At 29.6% G+C, this 23533-nt stretch overlaps 2 protein-coding genes across 6 annotated transcripts; one reads left to right on the top strand and one right to left on the bottom strand.

Moving 5' to 3' along the window:
- Positions 1-8288: 8288 nt before the first annotated feature.
- Positions 8289-16668, top strand: LOC106776005 (fatty acid amide hydrolase). Its single transcript, XM_014663293.2, has 21 exons — positions 8289-8487; positions 8584-8722; positions 8832-8941; positions 9125-9185; positions 9315-9502; positions 9600-9729; positions 10013-10090; positions 10183-10330; positions 11080-11192; positions 11279-11354; positions 12428-12499; positions 12709-12760; positions 13363-13443; positions 13524-13607; positions 13686-13789; positions 13960-14052; positions 14393-14461; positions 15015-15079; positions 15800-15861; positions 16238-16333; positions 16443-16668. Exons 2-21 carry the CDS (start codon positions 8644-8646, stop codon positions 16503-16505), a joined length of 1824 nt encoding a protein of 607 aa, XP_014518779.1. The 5' UTR covers positions 8289-8487; positions 8584-8643; the 3' UTR covers positions 16506-16668.
- Positions 16669-17259: 591 nt separating this feature from the next.
- Positions 17260-23094, bottom strand: LOC106774440 (phosphoglycerate mutase-like protein 1). 5 transcript variants are annotated; one of them, XM_022786964.1, is made up of 10 exons: positions 22704-22879; positions 22381-22457; positions 22121-22228; positions 21907-21986; positions 20349-20511; positions 19498-19572; positions 19268-19356; positions 17991-18110; positions 17727-17769; positions 17260-17575 (listed from the first exon to the last, which is right to left on the bottom strand). In XM_022786964.1, exons 2-10 carry the CDS (start codon positions 22441-22443, stop codon positions 17396-17398), a joined length of 921 nt encoding a protein of 306 aa, XP_022642685.1. In that variant the 5' UTR covers positions 22444-22457; positions 22704-22879; the 3' UTR covers positions 17260-17395. The 5 variants fall into 5 exon arrangements, 4 of the variants coding, with proteins under 4 accessions (XP_022642685.1, XP_022642684.1, XP_014516920.1 ...); XM_022786963.1 differs by lacking the exon at positions 22704-22879 and adding an exon at positions 22902-23094 and having other exon boundaries at positions 17262-17575; XM_014661434.2 differs by lacking the exons at positions 17727-17769; positions 22704-22879 and adding exons at positions 17647-17688; positions 22902-23092 and having other exon boundaries at positions 17418-17575.
- Positions 23095-23533: the final 439 nt, after the last annotated feature.

The following is a 23533-nucleotide window of genomic DNA, read 5'->3' as shown; positions in this document are numbered from 1 at the left end:
AATTAGAGTTGTGTGCCTTGTAAGGCTGGCATCTTATTAGTCAAATTACATCTATCTTCTCCACTAAAACTTTATTATTATAATTTCCACGTTTCATACTTATTGATGATTTGGTCTTCAGCTCCTTCTCAGTATGATTAACATTTTAAAATTTTAAAGTCTAATTATTTTATCTCGATTATACTTTTATTTATTATTACAATGGTAGTTATTGTTGACTAATAAAAAAATAAAAGTTTAATTATTCGTTTCTTATTCATTTTGTGGAAAAGTTTAATTAGTTCTTGTTTTTAAAAAATGTTCCAAATTTTTGAAAATGTTATTTTAATTAGACTTTTATTTTTAAAATTATTAAGTAAGTTAATTATATGCTATGTATCAATCAATAATTTTTTTTTTATTTTTTATTTCTGTTTAGAAATTTTTGTTGCTACCAATTTCTTGTTTGTATGACATATCATACTATTAGCCTCAAAATTCATTATGTCAATTTTGTTCTTATGTATTATCATTTGTTTATTTTTGTCTTAATTTTTCTAAAAATAAAATAATTTTTTTTTCCAAATTTAAACCAAATTTATTATTTATATAAATTTTATATTAATACTTTATATTAAAAATAATTTTTTAACATATTACATTGTATATTATTAAATAGTTTGACTAATCATAACTTTTATTATTAAATTTTAAAACTAGAATACTATTTATACAAATAATAAATTTCATCTTATTATCAAATTTTTTATTTGTATAAATGGTATTAATTAAATTATTCTTATAAAAAATAACTAATTAATAATATATTGGTTTTAAATACTTATTTTTTAAAATAAATATTTATATTTAATTATTTTTAATTTTATAAAACATAAATTAACAATTAATAATGTATAATAATATAATATATTAAAAGTTCATTTTTGTGAAGGAAACACGTTAGAAATCCTACGTAAAATCAAAGTGGAGTATAAACTTTATTTTAAATTTTGTAAGACTGAATTGTATTTAAACTCCATTATTTAATAACTTTTAATAAAAGTATCAATATAAAATTTATGTAAAAATAAATTTAGTTTCAATTTAAAAATTGATAATATTGTTTCATTTTGAAAAAATTAGAAATATATATATATATATATATATATATATATATATATATATATATATATATATAAAAGTTAAATTGAAATAAAACAATAACATTTGACATTATATTAACACTTATCACAGAACTTAAAAACATGACAACAATTTTTTTTACAAAAAATATTAAAGATTAAAAGAAACGCATTAAATATTTATAAAAAAAAAATACCTAACATATTTTTACAAAAATTATGATACAATTAAAACTTTTTTGAAAACAAATATCAACTTTTAAATTTTCTGAAGACGAAACAACTAACTAAACTAAAAATAAAATACTGGTATCGTTTTATGTTTAAAATTTTGGTGCAGAAATTTTAAAAAGATTACTATGTTATACTTCATAATATTAATATATAATTTCTTAGATATAAACTCTCACTACTCCCTTTATTTTTCTTATTTTATAGTAAATGAAATTATATGTTAACAAAAATTTGTAATATTTTATTTATATCAGTGAGACTTTTTCTAAAACATAAAATGAAATAGGATAGGAAATATTACATAAAAAGAAAATTGTCTGAATATACTAGTGACTTTTATATATTAAATAGTTTTTATCTACGTAGATTAATAAACATAATAATAATGAGATAAGAGCGTGTCCATGATGAATGTCCACGTTAGGTGAAACCTACTGAATTTAGTAGACATGCACCTACATTGGAGAAATGGGAGCTACTCTACTGTACCAAAACCTAGCTATATAAAATCCCATGTTACCATCAATTTTTTAACATGAGAATTGTTTAAAAAAGGAATGCTATTTTCTCCTCAGATAATATATATATATATATATATATATATATATTTACTGAGGGAAGTTTTTATTTATTAGTTAGTTTATAAATGTTATTAAATAAATAATTATGTTTTCTTCCATCTTTTTATATTTCATTTTTCGTTTTAAATAAGTCTCTACATATTATTATTAAAGTATAACTAATTTTTTAATGATAACTAAATTGTATTTTAATATTAACACATAGAAAATAGTAACTTGTAAAGATTTACTCCCAGAAAATATTAATGTAAAAAAATTAAAATTGCTTTCAAGAATACTATTTTAACTTATTTAAAACTATTAGAAAAATTTGAGTTTAGTTATATTATTAAAATTAATGAAGTTACAGTTTTAAGAAAACTGAAAGGCATAATTAATTACCAAAAGTCTCTGAAAATTCTTCCAATTTGATGTTAGATAGTATTTAAAGATTGTGTGAAAAAACTTAATAGAAGGGATCAATGCAAATATTACTTGTATATGGAAATTTCCTTGGTATTTCTTTTTTTATGAGGTGAGATATGTTATTGTTTGCTGATGCCTATATTCTATACTAAGAACATTGCTTTTCTTGGATACAACTTGCCACTGTAATAATTTGTCAATTTATTTATAAGAAGAATAACACTTTACCATTTCCTAGGCCATTATTTGAAGCATTTTACATTTTGTGTTCAGGTTATTTCCTATTTTATCTTTTATATGATATTATATTATATAAATAATATATAAAAGTTGTCGTTGTCCCCAAAAATTTAAAGAAAAGAGGAAAAATAAATATTGAGAATGAATTGATATGATTTGGAGATTTTATGTGTATCTGAGTAATACTTGTTGTTATGATATTCTGTTTTGAAAAATAACCTAACCCTTTATTAATTACATTTATTAATCGGGTAGTTATGTTTAAAGTTTGAACTTGAAATTTTGTAGATCAATGGTGGACTGAAGAATTCTCTCCTAACAAATCACTGTGATGTCATCGTATTTGAAAACATAATCTGCAAAACATACTTGGCTGCAAAAGATGCCCCTATACTTTAATAAAAGGAAATCTATTTTCTACACCCAATCTAGGTTTTTTACTAACTTTATACATTCAATTTTGAGTTTAGTTTAAGTTTATAGGTTAAATTTATAAAAACAAATCAATCATTACTTCTCCATTATGATTATTATTTTCATAATTTTAAATGTCATATAATATAATAAAATATATATATATATATATATATATATATATATATTTTAAATAAAAAATATTAAAAATTTCATATCGATTAAAGATAAAAAAAATTATAATATATAACTGAAATGTAAACTTCACCTATAAATCATCGGTTTTGTAGGATTAAATAAATTTAAAAACCCATTTTTGAAAAAAAACCATTTTAATATATGACATCCATTTATGTCTTTACTTTTGTCTAATTTATAGGCATTTTAGTCAATTTCTTAAAATCTATAAAAAGATATAAAGACCCCAAAACATTCAGAAGGTTGTGACATATTTGATCGTGTTTACAAATAAGTCTTTTATGTTATCATCTAAATACAGTTTAACTTATGCACACATATGGATTAGATTGTACTTTAACAACATACAGAAACTAAATTATAATATTTTAATAAAAAATATATATACCAATTTAAAATAAAAAAGAAAATATTTGTCAATAATTTTTGTTTTAAATTAAATATTAACTCGAACATGTTATATATTTTAAAGAACAAACTGGTTAAATTTGATAATAGAATCACTGCATTATAAAGATCCAACGGTCAACTTTAAATGATAATTAGATATAATGAAAATTAATTTATCTCAAAACATGATTAATAATAATTGAATCAATGTTAGAGTATCAATAATTCAAAGTTCACATCAAAATCAATATAAAGTTTGAAATAAAATAATAATAATTACATCTATTATATATTAACAGTTTAATTAGTTAAATATTTACTAACAAAAACATAGATCAAGACAGTCAAAACTTATTAAATAGATAATTTGAATTCATACCGGAAACATTGATATTATTTAGGTTTAAACCTTTTTCTATCCTTGAGTTAAGTTTTGATCAGTTTAGTCTCCACTTTTAAAAATGTCAACCTTTAGTCTTCATAATATAAAAAATGTATCAAATAAGTGATTTATTGTTCATTAAGTACTGTCATGAGGACTGATATGATACATTTTTCATAGATTAAAGTTAATATTTTTAAAAACGGAAAACTAAACTAAACATAACTTAATTCAGGAATAAAAAAGGATTTAAACCTATTATTTATTAAGAAAGAAGATAACAGTGGTGTGTTTCCCTTTGCAGAGGGCAATGTTATTGGTATTGGCATTGTCTAGAATGATGGTAGGCCACACTCCTTCAATGAAGTCAAAGTCATTATCAATGTGTGGTGGATCCCATCTTAACGAAACATTGGAAAAATTGGTTTATTGCTGATTGAAAAATAAAGGGTTAGGTTATTATGACCAAATTAGAAACTATATAATATTCATCTTTAATGTAGGTATTTTCTTTTTACAAAATAACGTTTAGCAATCAAATTATTAATTTCCCTTAATTTTTGTTGTGAAAATGTTATGAATATACTAAATTTGTCATTGCTATTTATATTTTTTTATAAAAAAAATAAGAATCACTATGTTTTTAATTTCTTTACGTAAAATTAAATTTATCTTTTTTTTTAAATTTTGTTATATTTTTATTTTTAAATTTTTAAAATAAATAAATATAAAGAATTGTATCTTAGTGACATTAATATTTTTAGATTTATTAGATAATAATTTAAACATATCAAAATGATGTGGTGAATTTTGTTTTATAATACATTTAACATGTTAAAAAAAGTTAATAAAGTTACGTTAAAAAAACTATATCATCTTTTTAAAATTTAAAAATCAAAATATATTAAAATTTAATATAAAAATTAAAAACATATTTTGTTTTATAAATAATGTATCATTTCCATTTATGTCTTCCAAAGAGGAATCATATCGAATTTTCACGCACTATTTACTGCTGTAAATGGAAATCATCATATATGTTAATTAATACAATAATTGAAACAAAAATAAATAAAAAAACATCAAAATTGGTATCAGATTTATGAAAATGTGAACGAATGAATGAGAGCTGAGAGCACTAGCTAAACTTCTAATAATCATAAACATAAAAAATAGACTAATGATAAAATGATACGTAATATTAAAATGTTTTCAAAATATCATTCTCTCTTTTATATTGTATCTATATTGGTACATGTTATTTTTCGTGTTAAAATCCATTGTTGCTAAGTTTACTTTTTAAGAAAAGTAAATAATTTCCATTATTTTGAATTTAGTTTGTACAATTAAAATTATGTCAGCTGTATTTAACTTTTGGTTATAAAAAAATTATATTTTAAGTCGAGCATTTCATACAACTTATCAATGATTCACAAATTCATAAACAGAAATATATTTTAAATTTATTATTAAATATAAATTCCTTGCATTTTAGGAACAATGTCAATGTCTCTGGAAGCAAATATGGGACCTTGCGTGTCAAGCTTATCGACATGACAATTAGCAACGTATAGAGACTTCTGATGTTGACAAAATACAAACACTTTGATCACAAGAATAAAGTTTGGAAAACTACTTAGTGCAATTTTACATTATTAATATTAAAAAATTATTATTAACATGTTTCTTAAAACAATTAACATAAAATTACTAAATTGATTATGTTAAGTAGCGAAAACACAGTTATTTTTCAAATATTTATTTGGAATAAAGTGTAATATATATATATATATATATATATATATATATATATATATATATATATATATATATTCATTTCCTTTAAAAGATATAATATATCTTTTAATGAGTTTTCTTAATTATCTATAAAATATATCATACATAATTTATTTTTTCAATTTTAAAGAACTGAAAACAAAAAGTAATATAATATATGAATGACATATTAATAATATATAAATAGATATAAAGACTAAAGTCTAAACCCTAAATTTACATTCAATATTTGTTTCTTAAATTATTTAATTTTATTATTTTTTTTATTATGGTGACAAATATCAGTTTACTAAAATTATGTATCACTTTTATATATGTATAATATGTAATGAATTTATTATAAGACAAACTATATTTAAAGATTTTAATAATAAAATTTTATTATAATTTTGTTACATTCTTTCAAGTAAGGTTAAATATATGTTTTAGTCCTTATATTTGTGTCCAATTCTCAATTAGGTCCTCATGTTTCTTTTGTCCCAATTGCATCCTAATATTTGTAAATTTGAAGCAATAAAGCCCTCTCTGTTAAGTAGCCACGGAGGCCGTTGGCACTATGCTGATCTGTAACGGACATTTATTGTTTAATTTAAATGAGTCCATTACATGAAATTTTTATTTAAAAAAAAAACATTTAAGTGACACGTAACACATATATTTGTATTATATTTGTATAAAGTGTTTTTAGTTAAGTTGGGGATTAGGGATTTGCTATTCGAAAGAGCGAAAATTAGGGATTGGTGTTCGAAAGATGAAGAAGTAGACGAAGACTATCATCACGTGGAGTGTTTTTCAGGAGGTTGAAAATTTACGTCAGTTAAGGTTAGTTCCATTTGTTCTGAGTTAGGGATTTAGAGAGGATTTTGATTTTTTTAGTGTATGTTTATAACATGTATGACCTATGTTCTTACTCTGTTGTTCTGTGAATGAGATCTTAGTTCGGTATGTTATTATATGATGTGCCAGATTTTGCATGTTGAAATGTGTATTATACTACGGACATTGTGGTCCAAGAAAAAGAATTTCATTTATGAAATAGTATAGAAAAGTAGTGGTCCCCTTGTCTGTCTAACTGTTTCCCACTCTGTCTCACTGTTTCCCTAGTGGGGATCTTAGTTTATTCCAGTGTTCCCTTTATGTGTAATTGTTTACTAATTAGGGATTGTGATAATAAATTATTTCCCCCATTACGTACAGGTGTTTAAATCTTGTGCTTCATAGGTAAAACACCATAGCTGATGACCGTATTAAGGTTTTGGTCCACCATACTGGCCATTTTGTTACACTAGATAATGGAAATTTATTATTTGATGGAGAGATAACAGAGTGGTCAGTCGATCCAGACCTTTGGAGCTATTTTGGAATATTAGCTTCAATTAAAGTCGTAGGTCACATAGACATTAAAGAACTTTGGTACAGTTTATGAGGTGCTTCAGTAGTACCAGATAGATTAGAATTATTGACTGATGATTTTTTTTAAATAAAAATTCCACGTAATGCACGTGAGTTTTAAAACTTTGATTTATTATATTATTATTAGGCTTAATTATTAATTTAATAGTTAAAAGTGTAATTAAATAACAACATTATATAATTTATGTATTAAATCTCTATTCTCACTATTGGTTAGACATCTCTTTCAATGTTTAAAATGGTTAATATCTCAGTTTATCTCATATATTATAATATTTATTATTAAAAGAGGAAAATTATTAAATGAAATTGTATACAAAATCATAATAAAATAGTATGTTACAGTGATAGATATATTTAAAAGTTGTGACATTTATTATTTAAATCACTCTATTATTAAATAATATTATCAATATCAATATTGTTTGAAATAATATTATTAATATTAATAATAAAAGATAAAATTGTTAAAACTTTTGACTTATTAAATAATATTTAATAAAAAGTAAAATTGTCAAACCAATTATTAAATGGTGTTAAAGAGAAATTATTTTCCAAATTCCAACTTTTAATATTTAAAAAAAATAAAAATAATTATATTAAAATGACAAAATAGGAACAATTTACAGTCAAATGATAAAATTCAATTAATACAATTTAAAAAAATATCTGAAGACAATTATTTGAATAGGATTATAAAGTATAATTATAATAAAGCCTTACACAAGTTTATACTACTTCAAAATTAAGGAATTTCAGATTTTAGTTTCTATAAGTTCCTTTTATCAAGTAAAATTTGACATTGTTTTTTATTTTTCAAAAAACTATAAATTTTGATTTTGATTTATAATTGTGAAAATTTCCAATCTCCTAATAAAAGTACCCATCTCACTGAAATTCCTAATATTTAGTTTTTTTCCTTGCTGATATTATATTTGAAATACTGAATTGACTTTTGTTTAACATAATGCACTGATAAAACAAAAAAAAAAACACAATTATTTTATCGAGATTAAATCAATATATTTGAGCTAATTGTAATTTAATTAAGAATTTAACTCAGTGATTACATCACACTGAACCAAGGTATAAGAGTTTAATGGAGCAGAGGAGAAGTCAGAGAGTTTGTTGGTTTCGCCAACTGTGAGAGATTTGAATGTGGAAGGTGGTTTTTGCAATAAGAGCATTTATGAAACATCATCCACGTGATAGCGACACATGGCCGGACTCTAAGAACCATTGTAGCTTCACAACAAATGATAAACGTTAGAATCACTCTGTTAACTTCATCGCTCAAATCACAAATTGCTAGGTTTTCCTCTGCGATTTCAATTTCCTACTTCGTGTTTCGCTTTCGTGATTTCTTCTCCGTGTGATTAGAATTTACTTCTGTTGTTTTATTTTTAAGGTCTGAATTCAGTTAAGAAGTTGAAAGAAGAGGATCGTCAGTGTTTTGAAATTTCTGAAAATGGGGAAAAAACGTGTAATGTTGCCAGCCAAGGACGTTGACTTGTCCTCAGTTAAGTACCAACGTGAAATAGTTCAAGGTAATTCAGCTTGCTTATTCTGCAATTAAGTTGAATTTTCTGTTTCTACTACTGACATCTGATTCAATTTTTTTTCGCTCTCTTCTGTTTGTTTGTTTATTTTTTTCAGCTCCGCATTTGACTGGATTTGTGTTTAGATTGTTTGTGAGGATTCTAGAAGCTCCGCTGATCGGCCCTATCATAATGGATGTTTTGAAGAAGCAAAATAAAATTGAAGAGGTTTGTGTTTTGTAGCTGAAATTAGTGACTAACGTGTGTCTCATGGTTAAAGGTGTTTTGTTTCAGTTTGTCATTATTGTTTATGAACAATACTTGAGTTGAGAGTGCTGGCAGTAGCATAGCAAATTGACTAAATATTGTCTCTCTCTCTCCTTTTTTTTTTTCTTTAAATTATTATGACAGATATTGCAGCACACCGTGATACCTGAGGAACCCATGTTTAAGCCTGAATATCCACCTCAAGGTGGCACCCTCTCCTCACCTGTGAATGCTTAGATAATGGATATTAGTGCTTGTGTCAAATTATTTGCATTGCATTTGATGACGCTTGCTTATAAGATAACCTGCCTTGATGTTTGTGATGTTACTTTAGAAGTGGAGCAGGGTGTTGTTGTCCTTGAAGAAGAAGGGAGTCCTGAAGATCGAGTTATATCTGCCTTGAAATGTCTTCCACATTATGATGTTGCTGAATTATGGGAAAATTCACATGCATCCTTTCGGTACTGGAAAATACGTGACTATGCTCATGCTTACCGATCTAGAAAAGTAACCCCATCCATGGTATTTCACCTTTTGTTGGTATCAACTGAGTACATTTTTGTCTTCTCTTTATTCAAGTTAAATTGTAAAATGAAACAATTTCACTTTGAATTTATAGGTTGCTGAGCGCATCATCTCCATTATAGAGGAGAATGGAAGAAATAAACCTCCTATACCACTCTTGATATCCTTTGTGGCTGCAGAAGTCCGAGAGCAGGCAGCAGCATCTACACAGAGGTTTGAAGCAGGTAATCCTGTATGACTCTAATGTTTATGTGATTAACATAAATGAAGAAAAGGTGAACTAGGAAATTGCATATACATTCCCCCATGCTTTCTCTGGCTAGGTTGTTGTGTTATGCAGTTTGTTTGACATGTGGTTCCTACTACTTGTATTTTCAATTTCCTCGCTTTGTTCATTTATGTTCATTGTAGTTTATTGTCTAAATCTTTCACACGTGATCATGTTGAGACTTCGTGGGAACAGACACACAAATCCACAAGTTATGTTCTTGGACTTTGATAATGTAGGAAATCCATTATCGATATTGGATGGAATTTTTATGGCCATCAAAGATGACATAGATTGTTATCCTCATCCATCTAAGGGTAAGTATATCCTGTCTAAGGGCATGTATATCTTTGCATAATATTTTGTCAAGTAATTGGATAAAGCCTTTGAATTCTTCTGATGATGACAGGTGCATCAACATGGATGCATGAGGTGCGCACTGTAAAGAAGGATGCAGTTTGTGTTTCAAGACTGCGTAGCTGTGGTGTCATATTCGTAGGGAAAGCCAATATGCATGAGTTTGGAATGGGCACAACAGGAAATAATCCTAATTATGGGTATGTTTATAAGATATTGTTAATTTAAATATTGATCTCCCTATCAACATAATGATCTCTTGTTCTACCTAATATATTTACAGGTTTTAAATTTAGTCCATTCTTCCTTCGTTTCATATCAGGAGACAAAAGTAAATATGTCAACAAATGTCTTTGTTGTCATTCACTTCACTTGTTTTTCATCTTTTTTATTTGAAACTTAAGAACCATCATTGAAAGATACAAAATGTGATATGTCAACATGATAGACTCTGTCCCATAACAGAGTTGTGTCAATTCTCATATAAAGAAGTAGAAGAGTAGCCTGGTATTGCACCCTCATGTAAAATGAAGAGAGCACGAGTGAGGGGATATGCCAATGTGACAGTCAGGTAAGGAATCTGTTGAAGGGACTAAAAGGAAGGAAGGGAGTGGGGCTGGGTTGAGTTGGTAAACAGGAACTGAGTGGGGAAATAGACATGAGGTTAAAGGTGTGTCAAATGACCTGCATTGTCTTTTCTTCTGTTTTCTGTTGTTTCTTTCTTAGTATTATGCAATTACTGTGCCTTATTCCCTAGTTTTGCGAACTGAGAAGAAGTTTCTATCACAAGGACATGTGTCAAAGACCTCTAGGAAGTAAAGCAGAGTTTTCCACACCATTAATTCCCATGACTCTCCTACACTTGAAAATTGAACTGTTTCGGTTTGCTTCTTGTGCTCATCAGAATCAATCTCCGTCTATTGCTCAACTTATTTTTCTTGATTTGCAGAACTACAAGAAATCCTCATGCACCTGATAGGTATACTGGTGGATCTTCTTCAGGTCCAGCTGCAATTGTTGCTTCTGGAATATGTTCTGCTGCATTGGGAACTGATGGTGGAGGTTGTACACATCTAACGTACTAAATTAATTGTTTGGCTCTATTTTTTGCATGTAATTTATTTTTAAATTTTTTTGAAAAATGGCAGGTTCAATCCGTATTCCTTCTTCCCTTTGTGGTGTGGTGGGATTGAAGACAACATATGGGCGGACAAGCATGGAAGGGTAATTTCTTGTACTTTTGTGATGGGTCAATCGTTACTACTTCTTTGTGTAGTGTTTGCTCCTTAAAGTTTTTCTTTTTGTACTTTTGTACCACATTGTAGCAACAGCTATGATTTGTGATCTTATTCTTTCTAGTTGGGGTCAGGATTTTGACCATTTCCTATTCTGACTATAAAATGAAATTACTATTTTCTCACTGGGCATTAACATCAAAAGACAAGATCCTGAGAAGTTTGGTAAAGGAAGAAGAAAACCATGGTTGAAAACTTAGTTAACAAGATGTTGAAGAAACTCCTTTATGACTAATTGAAGAAAATCTGTTGTATTGGACTTAAAATACATGAACCAAATATCTCATGACTGAGGGAAAAAAAATCAGTAGTTAAATTTCTTACATTGAAAATACTTCTGTTTCCATCTTAGCTTATTTATTCAATGTACCATCAGATGGTATTGGTATGAAAATATGTTACTTTATCAGTTTATCTGAAAGACTAAAATGTAAGTGACTGAAGGCTCTGCCAGTTATTTGAGTTTACTGGTCATAACTCATTATAATATAGGGCAAGTAATCTGGTCTTCCAAGTACTGAAGAAACTCTTTTTTGTTTGGATTTTTCTTCCTTTTATGGTGGTTCTGCCTTTTATTGGCAGGCAATGTAATATAATGCAATTCTATAGTTTCTTTGAACATATTCTTGATTCTATTACATGGCATTGGTGGAGAATAGATCAATAGGTATCGTGAATGCAGGTTCTACTTAGAGGCTAGCAACATTTTTCTATCTTTCAATATTGAATAGGACGCATTTTCTTGTCGCACTCGCACAAGTCTATAAAATCATTTGATCTTCTCTCTTGTTTAGCTAGTTTTCAAAGTCAACAGGCCTGAATAGTATGCAGTCTCCAAAATTTTGATGTGCCAGAATTTGTGGTGTTCACGATGGAGTTGGCTAGAATAAAAAAATATATAGAAACAAAATATTCATTTGTGCTAGAAAATAATTGAAGTGTTTGGCTAGCTAAATTTGTAATGTATGGAGCTTTCACCTTCTTTTTTGGTTTTATTTACAGGTCATTATGTGATTCTGGGACTGTGGAAATTATTGGTCCCATTGCTTCATCAGTGGAGGACGTCATGCTAGTGTATGCAATGCATACTTCTGGCTTTCTCTTTTATGCTTCATTTTTTAGACTAACTCTTTCATTTTATTCTACCTCTTCACTTTCCACGTACATGTGGACTTCTAGCTATTTGGTTTAGTAATTCAGTTGTTTATATCAAGTATAAAACCCTTATCACCATGGCTTATTTTTGAAGGTATATAACAGATCTTTGGGTCCTCATGATTCAGGTATGCAGCAATGTTGGGGGCATCACCTGCAAATAGAATCAGTTTAAGACCGGTAAATTTTGTTGCTGGAAAATTGCCTTAATTATAGTCACCCTAAGACTGACTTATTATGACCTCTCTGGGCTGCCTTAACTGCAACCTCAAGTATATTAATTGCCTGAAGATGTGACCTATTTAATTCTTGTAAATTTAAGGTTGAACTACATAGCTGATGTTGTGGATTGAATTAGTCTCTTTGAAGTATTTTTCCATTAAATAACGCCAAGTAGTTCTTGAAAAAAATCTCTTAACAAAAGTTAGTGACAAGAAAACCTATGATCGAACTTTGGAAGTGGGACCTCAGTCATTTAAAACCACTAACTGAAAAGGGGATGTATCAAACCTAGGAGAGTAGATTGACATTTGGCAATTTCTCTGTCCCAGCCATAACTAAGTAAGCCTGTACCTATGATAACATATTATGCTCCCCTTGTTCTGCTACTCTTTCTAAATCATATAGTCTCTTTTGATCCTCTAATTCTATGTTAGGGATGTTCATATGACATACAAAGTAATAAACCAACTCTTGAGTCAGTTATTCTATACTTTATTCTCTACACAAATTTTTCCATTACTAAGTAAGTATGACGCATATATTTTTTGTGTTTCTTGTAGTCACCACCTTGTTTGCCAACTCTGTCATCCAATGACTATTCAAATGCTTTGGGATCTTTAAGAATAGGAAAGTACAGTCCGGTAATCGCCTTATCCTCTCCAAATAGTTTTGGTGCAGTTTATGTGACATACTTCTAAATAATACATGTACTCTTGTGAAGTGGTTTAATGACGTGCATTCAACTGAAATATCTGATAAATGTGAGGACGCACTTAATCTGCTGTCAAAGGAGCATGGTTGTGAAGTAAGTTAATCATTCTATCATGTGATGCACTAGCATGATAGATTTAAACAGGGCTAAGAAGTGTATATTTATTTGAAGATGATAGAAATCGTTATACCAGAGCTTCTTGAGATGCGAACTGCTCATGTCGTTTCCATTGGCTCTGAATGCTTATGTTCTCTGAATCCTGATTGTGCAGACGGGTATGTTTGAGTATATACTGAAACCTAGTACTGGTAATTTGAAATTACTAATTTCATTTTGTAGTCCAATTGCTGAAAGACACCTTCTCGTCTGCTAGTAAAAGTCGTTAATATTTGGCCATGGCTACGAAGGTTTATTGTAAGTTTCTTCTATTTCTTTGCTTCCGTAGGAAAGGTGCAAAATTGGCATATGATACTCGGACAAGTATGGCACTTTTTCGGTCATTTTCAGCAGCAGATTATATTGCTGCCCAATGTATTAGGTGAGACAAGACTTTATATAAATATGACAAACTTATGACCTTGGAAAACGATAAATAACAATATTAACAATATCTTGGCATCCTTTGTTTTGTATACAAGTACTTGAAGACTTGTTATAATAATATAATAATATAGATGTTTAAATTAACAAGACAATTTTTAAATGTTATATTATTATACCATAATAATATAGTTTTCAAGTAATTATATCTAAAATAAAGGGTGTCAAAATATCAATTTTCAATCTTTTAAATTAATCACCGTCACAGCAGATTGAGCAATGCAAACCATACTAAAAATTGTGTTTGTAGATTCTAAAATTTACTGTAAATGTTTCAGACGAAGGCATATGTATTACCACATGGAGATTTTCAAGAAAGTGGATGTCATAGTAACTCCGACCACTGGGTATGTATAGCATGGTAGAGTTCTCCTTAGTGTAAAACGCCCCTGCACTCTGCCAAATTCAGTTCACTTGATCTAAAGCGGGTTTGCTTTCTTTTATAATTCTTTGAATGGTTTGGAAATTAGTATTTTCAGTGTGGATAACAGCATATATGCTTGATGGCATTATTGGTCTGAATTTCATAATAGCATAAAAATCTACTTATTTTTTATAGAAAAATGGAAAGACACTTGAACCCACGACTTATTTGTTCTTTTCTATTTTTACCACTATTTTTACCACTAAGTCATAGTTTCTTCCATCCAAGAAAGAAAAAGATTAAAAGACAAACGGTCCTATCAGATGTGATCGTCTATGGTCATGTTCTATTAGTAGCAGCTTTTGTGGGTTATATTTTATGGATAATTTTGGGAAGGATGGGACTGAAAAACAAAGATCATTGACATGGAAATTTAAAAAAATTCAACATCTTATTTTGGACGTAAAGTTTTGTTGTTTTGGCTGGAATACTTGATATGGAGGTACTGCACCTGAACTCTCTTTTGTTTATAACAGCATGACAGCACCCATAATACCTCCTAGTGCTCTTAAAAGTGGTGAAACAGATATGCAGACTACAGGTAATCAATTAGCGTCACCTTTAAGTCGCAGCTTCATGATATTTTTTCTTCTGAAATGATTTCCATTGCAGCATTGAAATTGACCTTATATCCTATATCACAAACTGTCTGTGTCATAATGTAAAGGACAGAGTACAAATTTGTAAGCATTTTTGGGTGTTCTGTAGTTAAAATTAATGTTTCCGGTCACTAATGATTACCTTAAAAGCCGACCTTAATAAAATGGATTACGAGATAATACTTTAATTTTGATTGAAAAACTGTATCAGAAGTATCTAAAATTACACTGAAGTTTTGTTATAATGGTTGTTATTAAGCTTTTTAATCTAGCGATGACACGTGGATGATTTTCTATCATTACATAAAGCCTTCATTAACAATGACCCAGGATTAAAAAAAATGTATTCGTTGTTATTTAATTTGAGAGCTTAATAGGAATAATATAAAGAATTTATCTAAGTACTGGCCGAAGTAAACTTCTACGTTGATACAACATGAGTTAGTGATCTTTGAACTTGTAGGTCAAAAAAATAAGTGTCACCAACTATAGCCATAGGACTTTGAATCCGTAAACTATTTTATCATGAGTAGAAGTTCAAGTTCAACGTTGGTAACAATTATTTAAACTGAACATTTTGGTACTCCACTTGAGCAGACCTTAGTACTAAACATGTTTAAAACTTTTCTCTTTACATGTGTTAACTCAGTTTTCTTTTTCAGCTAACCTTATGCAGTTCGTTGTTCCTGCAAATCTTCTGGGGTTCCCTGCTATTTCTGTCCCGGTGAGTGAGAGTGAAATCAATCAGTGATGAATAATGTTTGTTCTTTTGTTATGAAGTTAATTAAAGGCCATTATTATATCTAATTTTGAACAATAGTTAGTCAGTTTGGATAAATTTCTTAGCAAGTGTTTATAAGATTTAGAAAATAAAACGAATTAACGAAGTAAAATAAATTCTGCTCCTTACATTTGTTAAAGTCAGCTTAATTGAATCAATGCTAAACTATTGTGTTCTCCATAATAATTTACAAGGATTGTTCCGTAACTACAAAATTTGTATGTCTCAATTGATAAGTTTCCATAAACAAGTTAATCCAAACTGGACACTTATCCTATGCACAATTTATTCATTGTAATAACTTTTTCTTTTTCTGCAGATTGGCTACGATAAAGAGGGACTTCCAATAGGTTTGCAAATAATGGGTCGACCATGGGCGGAAGCTACTATTCTGCGGGTAGCCTCTGCAGTTGAGGTTCGTATATTTCAATATGGCCTCCCACTGTTTATTTGTGATATATAACTTATTTTGTCATTCTGCATATATTGTTATTATGATTTTATTTTATGACTAACTTATTCAGAAACTCTGCGGCGAGTCGAAGAAAAAGCCTGCGTCATACTATGACGTTCTGAAGGCCAGCTAAAGCTAAGATATTATTGCTGCATACGGTTTATAAGTGGTTGGATTTATTATTTGGGAATCGGCACCCATATAGCAAATGCTTTTTGCTTTCAAACTCCGGGCATCCGATTTTTCCAAACGATTTATGATTTGATAAATTCATAGGAAATAATTTATGCAGAGAAGAGTGGTAATAATTTGAAGACAAAATCAGGCATCACTTAAGAAACCATGACTAAAGGTAATATGTCCATTTTATTTCATAATAGTGGAAACGCGTGTGTTCTTCCACTTTTTATCATTAAAAGAAATAATATAAAAATAAATTTTTATAATTTTTATTTTAGATAGGTAATTAAATTTTAAAAAATAATTATACAATTTAAAAAGTAAAATAATAAATTAATTGATATTAATAAAGATAAGTATCATTTTATTATAGATAATTAATTAAAAAAATAGTTATAAATTTAAAAAATTATTCAATAATTAGAAGTGACAGTAAATCTAAATTTGTCCATCAGCCTAATTAATATAATAAAATGGTCGATTCTTATACGTCAATCCGCTCTAACCCACCCAGCCTACCAACACGACGTGCTAGTTTATCAGCCTAAAATTATTTTTTATCAAAAATGTCCTTTTAAATGATTAATTATACTAGAAAATTTTAACATGTATAAATAATTATTTTTTCAACTTATTTAATTCAAAATATTAATTAAGTAATTAAAAACTTAAAATTATATATATGTGTAAGGTCAACTTATGACGGGTCAATAGTAAGTAAGGTCAAAACGGGTCATTTTGTGTCCTCTATCGTTAATTGAGTTATTATTCATTAACCTACCATAAGTCTTTATAATCACAAGCGAACATGATACATGTCATGTCGCAGTAAATTGTCATAACTCATTTAATAATGAGTTGGTTGGACAAGTATTTCATAAGCAATTTTAAGCATAATTTGTGAAATATAAAATACATATGCCGCATATTCCGAGTAAAACGAAAATTTCTACAGAACCTTTTAAGCATCCCGAAGGTCTCTTTGCCTGAATTGCTGTGGTTAGGGCATCCTATCCTGTCACACTACAAGGAAAGAGATATGTAAAAAAATCAATGAAAGGGGGTTCTTAAAATTGTTTAGAATGTATTCATACCGATCAACAATGACCACAGAGCGAAGCTCACAGTTGGCAAAGCTGCAAATAATTGTTAAAAGAAGACAATTATTTCATACCGCTGCACACATAGACGCGCCAGTTCCATGAACATCACCCGATCTTTAAAAATTTAAGGCACCACATGAGTCAACATACAAGACTGAAAACAACGGGCAAAGTGCTTTTTGAACTAATGCAAACAAAACCGGTGGGAACTGAATTGTCGTGAAATCCATGAATAACCAATATGTTTTCATTTAAAAGAATCAGAACAATAAACTCAGTTGGCTCTAGAGGATGTGGATTACAAATAACTACATGCAAGGCATCGGTGAACTTACGGCTTTGATAATTCCTTCTTCTCCAAGTGATGGCTGTAATTTCCAAAAGCACCTAGAGTATGAAACAAAAATGCTCTGTGCGTCACAATTGCTATCTCCTTCTCTTTTCTTGTCCCCAACCTGTGATGGAGTGAAAAGTAAAGTGGGAGTTACAGATATGAACAGATCATACTGGACGACAATTTCCAGTTTGATAAAAATCATCGAAGTTATTAGGAAAAAACAAGAATACATTGTTTTTTCTTAAGGGAAAGTTACATAAAGATAACTTTCAATAATTAAAAGATATACAACTTCGTATTTGATGGCATGTTTCTAAAGGTATTTGATAGTAAATTCAAGTGACAAACACATATAGAGCAAAGTTACAGGAAAAAGGAAAAATATTTATTGGGCTTTTCATAACAAAAATTGCATAAATCTTTAAATACCAATAATCACTAGATATATGAATTAATATAGCCAACAATACATCTGTTCCAATAACATAAAATAGTCTGCAAGTTATCTATTCATTTTTCACAAAAGTGTGATAGACACTAATGATTCCCGTGACAGCCCCATCAGAGAAGATTTACACATTACTCAGCTGTTTCTAGCGACTACTAAAAGTACTAGACGACGTGAAGGCAACATTAATTTCAGGAAAGACAATTTGATATTATCTTTCTATCATAGTGAAGAAATATACTATTCTAGTGTCTAAAAAGTAGGAATATACTAAGTATTAACTTTGTAAAACGTAAGTTCAATTCTACTATTCTAGTGCAATTCCCAAAATTCAGTATAGCTGAGTAATATTTTACCAAATGATATAGTTCACAATAAGAAGAGAAGGTCGGCTTACTTTTCGAAAAAAATTATGGAGTAATCACGTGATTCACATCTACTACGCATGACTCTATACAAGTTGTTCACACACAAGGTTTTATAGACCCGAAAAGGTCGTCCTCAGATACCTCTAAGACTTGGATATGTTCCTCCAATGTCACAGCTCCAACTACTAAGTGTTAACATAAATAGGGTGTTCTATCCCGCTTCTAGGTCGTGGTTACTATGCACGATAAGGGAGATAAAGCTTTTTTTAATCAGATTCACATGACTGTAATATATCTTTTGGCAATGTTAAATGTGAATAGCATTATGTTCCGTAGGTTGGATCTAGTGTTCTAGTAGTCATGTCTAATCTAGCAGTTGGTGGGGTTGAAGGAGTTGGTCAGGCTACGTAAAGCCCTGGGGGAACAAAAAGTATAAAACAACCAGTAACTGAATCGTACCAGTTCATGAACTTCAGCCCTCTACATGCAATTTCTTCTTTTGTCTCTCTAACATCGGTCTTCCACCAAGTATCCTCATTACTGTCGATCTGAAAAGAAAATAAAAATTGACTGAGAACAAATTATAATGTGCCATAATTTTGTACAGCGAAAGAAAAATGATAGCGGTCTTCTATGAAATCATAAACCACAACAAGGGTGCATAACGTGAAAAAAATCTAGGTACTTGCCAGTGAAAAATCAATTGCAGGAAATAGAGATTGATACTCGCTGATGCTTCTTCTTTTGTCGCAGGGATGAACCCCCTGCATGAGAAAACACATGGAGAAATCTGTAAAGGTTCACATGATGACCTCAATAACAAGCTTAAGGAAGCTTATATAAAATCTAAAAAATGTACTAATATTGTCTATAAACATAAAATACAACTTCTGACAATATTGTGGTGGGGGAAGTAAATGAAGAAGCAACCTTAAACCTTTTCAGTGATTTCACATGAAACCCAGATTTAAATTTAATTTGTGATTTCATATTTTTATACATCAATTATCCAATGACCTTGTAAAATAATCTCAATCTTTTATGGAAAAATATCAAAGTTCGTTGAACAGGATATTTCACATTTTTATTTCATTGAAGTCTTTTATTTCACATCTATAGTTCAATATAAGATCTCAATAACAACTACAGATATAGTTTTTGACAGATGCATGCATGAAACCAGCCTCAATGTTGTTGGCCGTGTCTGTTCAGTGTGTCCAAAGTTCAACATCTAATGGCAGTCTGAACATATTTTCAGTGCACAAAAAGCTCACTTTAAATATTTCTATTCCTCCATCCTTCAATTTCAGTGCCTAACATTAAATGTTGGAATAAGTCTATTGACTGGGAAGTGATAAGATTTTGAATTCCTCCCGCACCCCTTTTAGTTACAAGATATCCATTTTTTTGAGACTTGAAAAAGCCGTGAAGGAGAATGAAATTTCGCTGTAGTACATGTATCAATATGATATGTAACTGTCTCCTAGAAGAACGTCTTTGTTTCAATTTATGGAAAAGGTTAGATTGTAAATTCACATACCATACGTTCCCGACAAAGTTCAAAAGCAACAATAGGAGGGCAATTCAGACTCGAAATTGCAGCACGATTGCTGTTTCCTGCATTTTCCACCATAAGAGGTAGCACGTCTGTTCTATCTGTGTAGCCCTCACCTCCAAACACTCCAACAGCAGTTTGTAGTGTCCTAAAACCTTACATATTTTGGCATTTCAGACAATTCATAAGAACAACATTCCAATATGAAGTACATAAGCCTAAAATATCAAAATATATAACCCAATACAGCCTTATTCAACTAATGCATCCTCATTCACGAAAACATTCCATAACAGGAACAAGTTAGCATAATAATTTCTAGGCTTAATTAAGTTTGAAGTACCTCATAAATTTGCATATTTCCAATTAAGTTTGTAATGAAAGTTTTCTAATATCCAAAATATTTTTATTTTTACTTAAATACCCAACCGTTTGATTTTGTTGTTAACCGAATGACATAACCACTATCTTTATCTTCTAATCTCCAAATCAATAATCAACTCTATCTTTCCATCTCCAATCTCCGGTCAACTCGCTCTTAGAGGGGGAAGATACAAGTTGACCGACAAGTTAGAGGAAATTAGAGAAACAAAGGACAAGTTCATTCATGAGTTAGAGAAGGAAAGATGAAAGTAATGGTCACATTATTGCGTTGACAGCAAAATCAATCGGTATTGTACTTAGACAGAAATAAAAAATAAAATAATTTTTTTTAATTGAAACTTAATTAAAAATACTCAAATTTATGTTACTTATAACTTAATCAAACCTAATTTCTATTTGATATTTGAAAGGAACTCATATCCCCCCTTAAACTATGGATAGGGAGATAATTTTAAATGGCATATTAGTGAGTAACACCTGGGTTCACAGATGGATAATCCAAATCCTGCTAACATTAGTTTACTAAACGATCACCACAGCAATTAAAGAGACAGCAATTAGTTTACTAAATTCTCTTGAATCGAACTGTTCCCAAGACAAAAAATATTCCCATTTAAAGAGACAGCAATTACATTTTGTCGCAATAATTTCTACCTGGAAAGATAATATACCAGGTCCATGGACTTGCTGTACACATGTTTTTATTTACACGATTGAGTCACACCAATGTTCAAAATGTGCAAATTTAAAGACTGTCAATCTGATGTTGCTTCACAGTAGTCAGACACAACCATAGTCCACAGTTATCAATCAATAAAATTTGATCATGTTGCACAGTGAACGTACAACAAATACAAACACAAGACACGTTTACATTGCAAAATAGTGCAGTGTTCCCATACCAAAAAATTTCCCGGAAAACACAGAGGAGGTCTAAACCAATTAAAAATTAAAAGAAAGAAAAAGCATGCCAAGCCCACATGACATGGGAAATTTGTGAAAATGAAAAATGAATAATTACCTGATCTTCTGAAGCTTTTTTTTTTTGGTACAAGAGTTTGGAAATTAAGTATTCTTTTATTAATAAAGAGACATACAGTTTCTCAATCTATATAAAGCATTTGAGTCGCACACTAAAGAAGTAAACGCATGTTGCTACCTCAATAAAGGAGATACTATGACTAGATCAATCTTCTTCATAATCCCAGAATCATGAACATGCTTTCGCAAATTGTCAACCTGTCAGAAGCAAAAAAATAGTACACATTCATGACAGTAAATAATATTTTCCATCTCTAAACTACATCATGACTCGAGGCATGTAAGCTTCTCCCTTCTGAGTATGTTTCACACAATAAGTTGCGGTGCTTTACCTCTTGCCAGCCCAACGGCGTAATATGCGCATCAAAATATTCAGACTTCATGTATGCGTCGTAGTTCTTGTCTCCCTCCACATTGTGGATCCCCTGTCCGTGCCTGACCTGGACATATGCGTTTCATAAGTTGGTAGTATCTTAATTTGCATAGTGAAATCTTAAATGTACTTAATAATGAAATATATAACATGTCTGCTTCAAATTCACAAGGAATACAGTATGCTGACTGAAAACGTGAGTTTAATTCCAATACGAACCAGGTGAATGGTTTTGCAACGGTGCAAAGGAAACACGCATGGACCACCACCACCACAATCCATAGTCTCTGACAAGCCTAGCAAACATTCACGCAACAGAACAGAACGAGAAGCAAAAGAAAAATATGTAGCATCAGAATCCAAGCGAGAGTCGGAACGTTAACATCAAAATAAAAAAAAAAAAAATATACCGTAATCATAAGTGTCCCGAACTAGTAATTCATTAAACAATGAGTTATGCACATGAAATCACGTCGAGAGCAATAACGATTTCAGGAAATTTAAATCAACATGCAATTAAACGATTATCAGTAGATTGTTACAGTTGAATCAGATCGATAGGTTGCAATCATTCAATTATTTGTTTCCTAATTCTCTGATCCTGCTTCGGTAGATCTTCTGTTCTCACACCAAATATAACCTAAACGTGCTTCTCTGACACACGCGCAAACTACGGAAAGCGGAATTTGAGTGGCCATTAGAAGAGAGGGAAAAGCGATGCGAGTGAGGAAGTATCTTACCGGAAAAGCAGAGAGCGGAACGAGGAGAAAGGAGTGGAAATGAAACGCGACGAAAGCGTAAAGAAGAAGCAAAAGATGGCCTGGAGGTTGAGATGCTGCACTTTACACCAGCTGTAACTGTGCTCATGCTCTTGCCGCTGACTAGAACAACCTGCTAAATAATATTAGTTTGATTTCGTTTATTTTCTCTGATGTCGTTACCAGCGTTATAAACATGTTTTACTCGGTATCTTCAGTAACCATTCATAAAAATACAACATTTTTAAGAGAAAAACATTAAAATCAAATTAGTGAATTAAACGTAAAAAAAAATCAAAATAAAAAATAATATTCATAATTTATTAAAAGGAAAAATAAATTGTAAGCAATTATTTATTTATATAAAATAATAAACATATTACTTAATCAAATTGCATGGCTAAATATAATTTAATGGTTGTATTTAAACTATCTTATTATCTTACTGATATTTTTAACTATTTAACTAAATAAGGTCTGGATTAACTAAAATTAACAATGCAGACTAAAAACAAATATTAAGAAAATGTTAGAGATCTAAAGATGACAAAACAATTTTACGAAATGAAATTAAATTTACGACTTAAAAAAATTTAAATTTATGACTTAAAACA

This window comes from Vigna radiata, chromosome 10 (assembly GCF_000741045.1).
Source record: "Vigna radiata var. radiata cultivar VC1973A chromosome 10, Vradiata_ver6, whole genome shotgun sequence".
Taxonomy (NCBI): Eukaryota; Viridiplantae; Streptophyta; class Magnoliopsida; order Fabales; family Fabaceae; genus Vigna; species Vigna radiata.
Note: the sequence above shows the minus strand (reverse complement) of the source record. Positions and strands in the feature narration are given on the sequence as shown.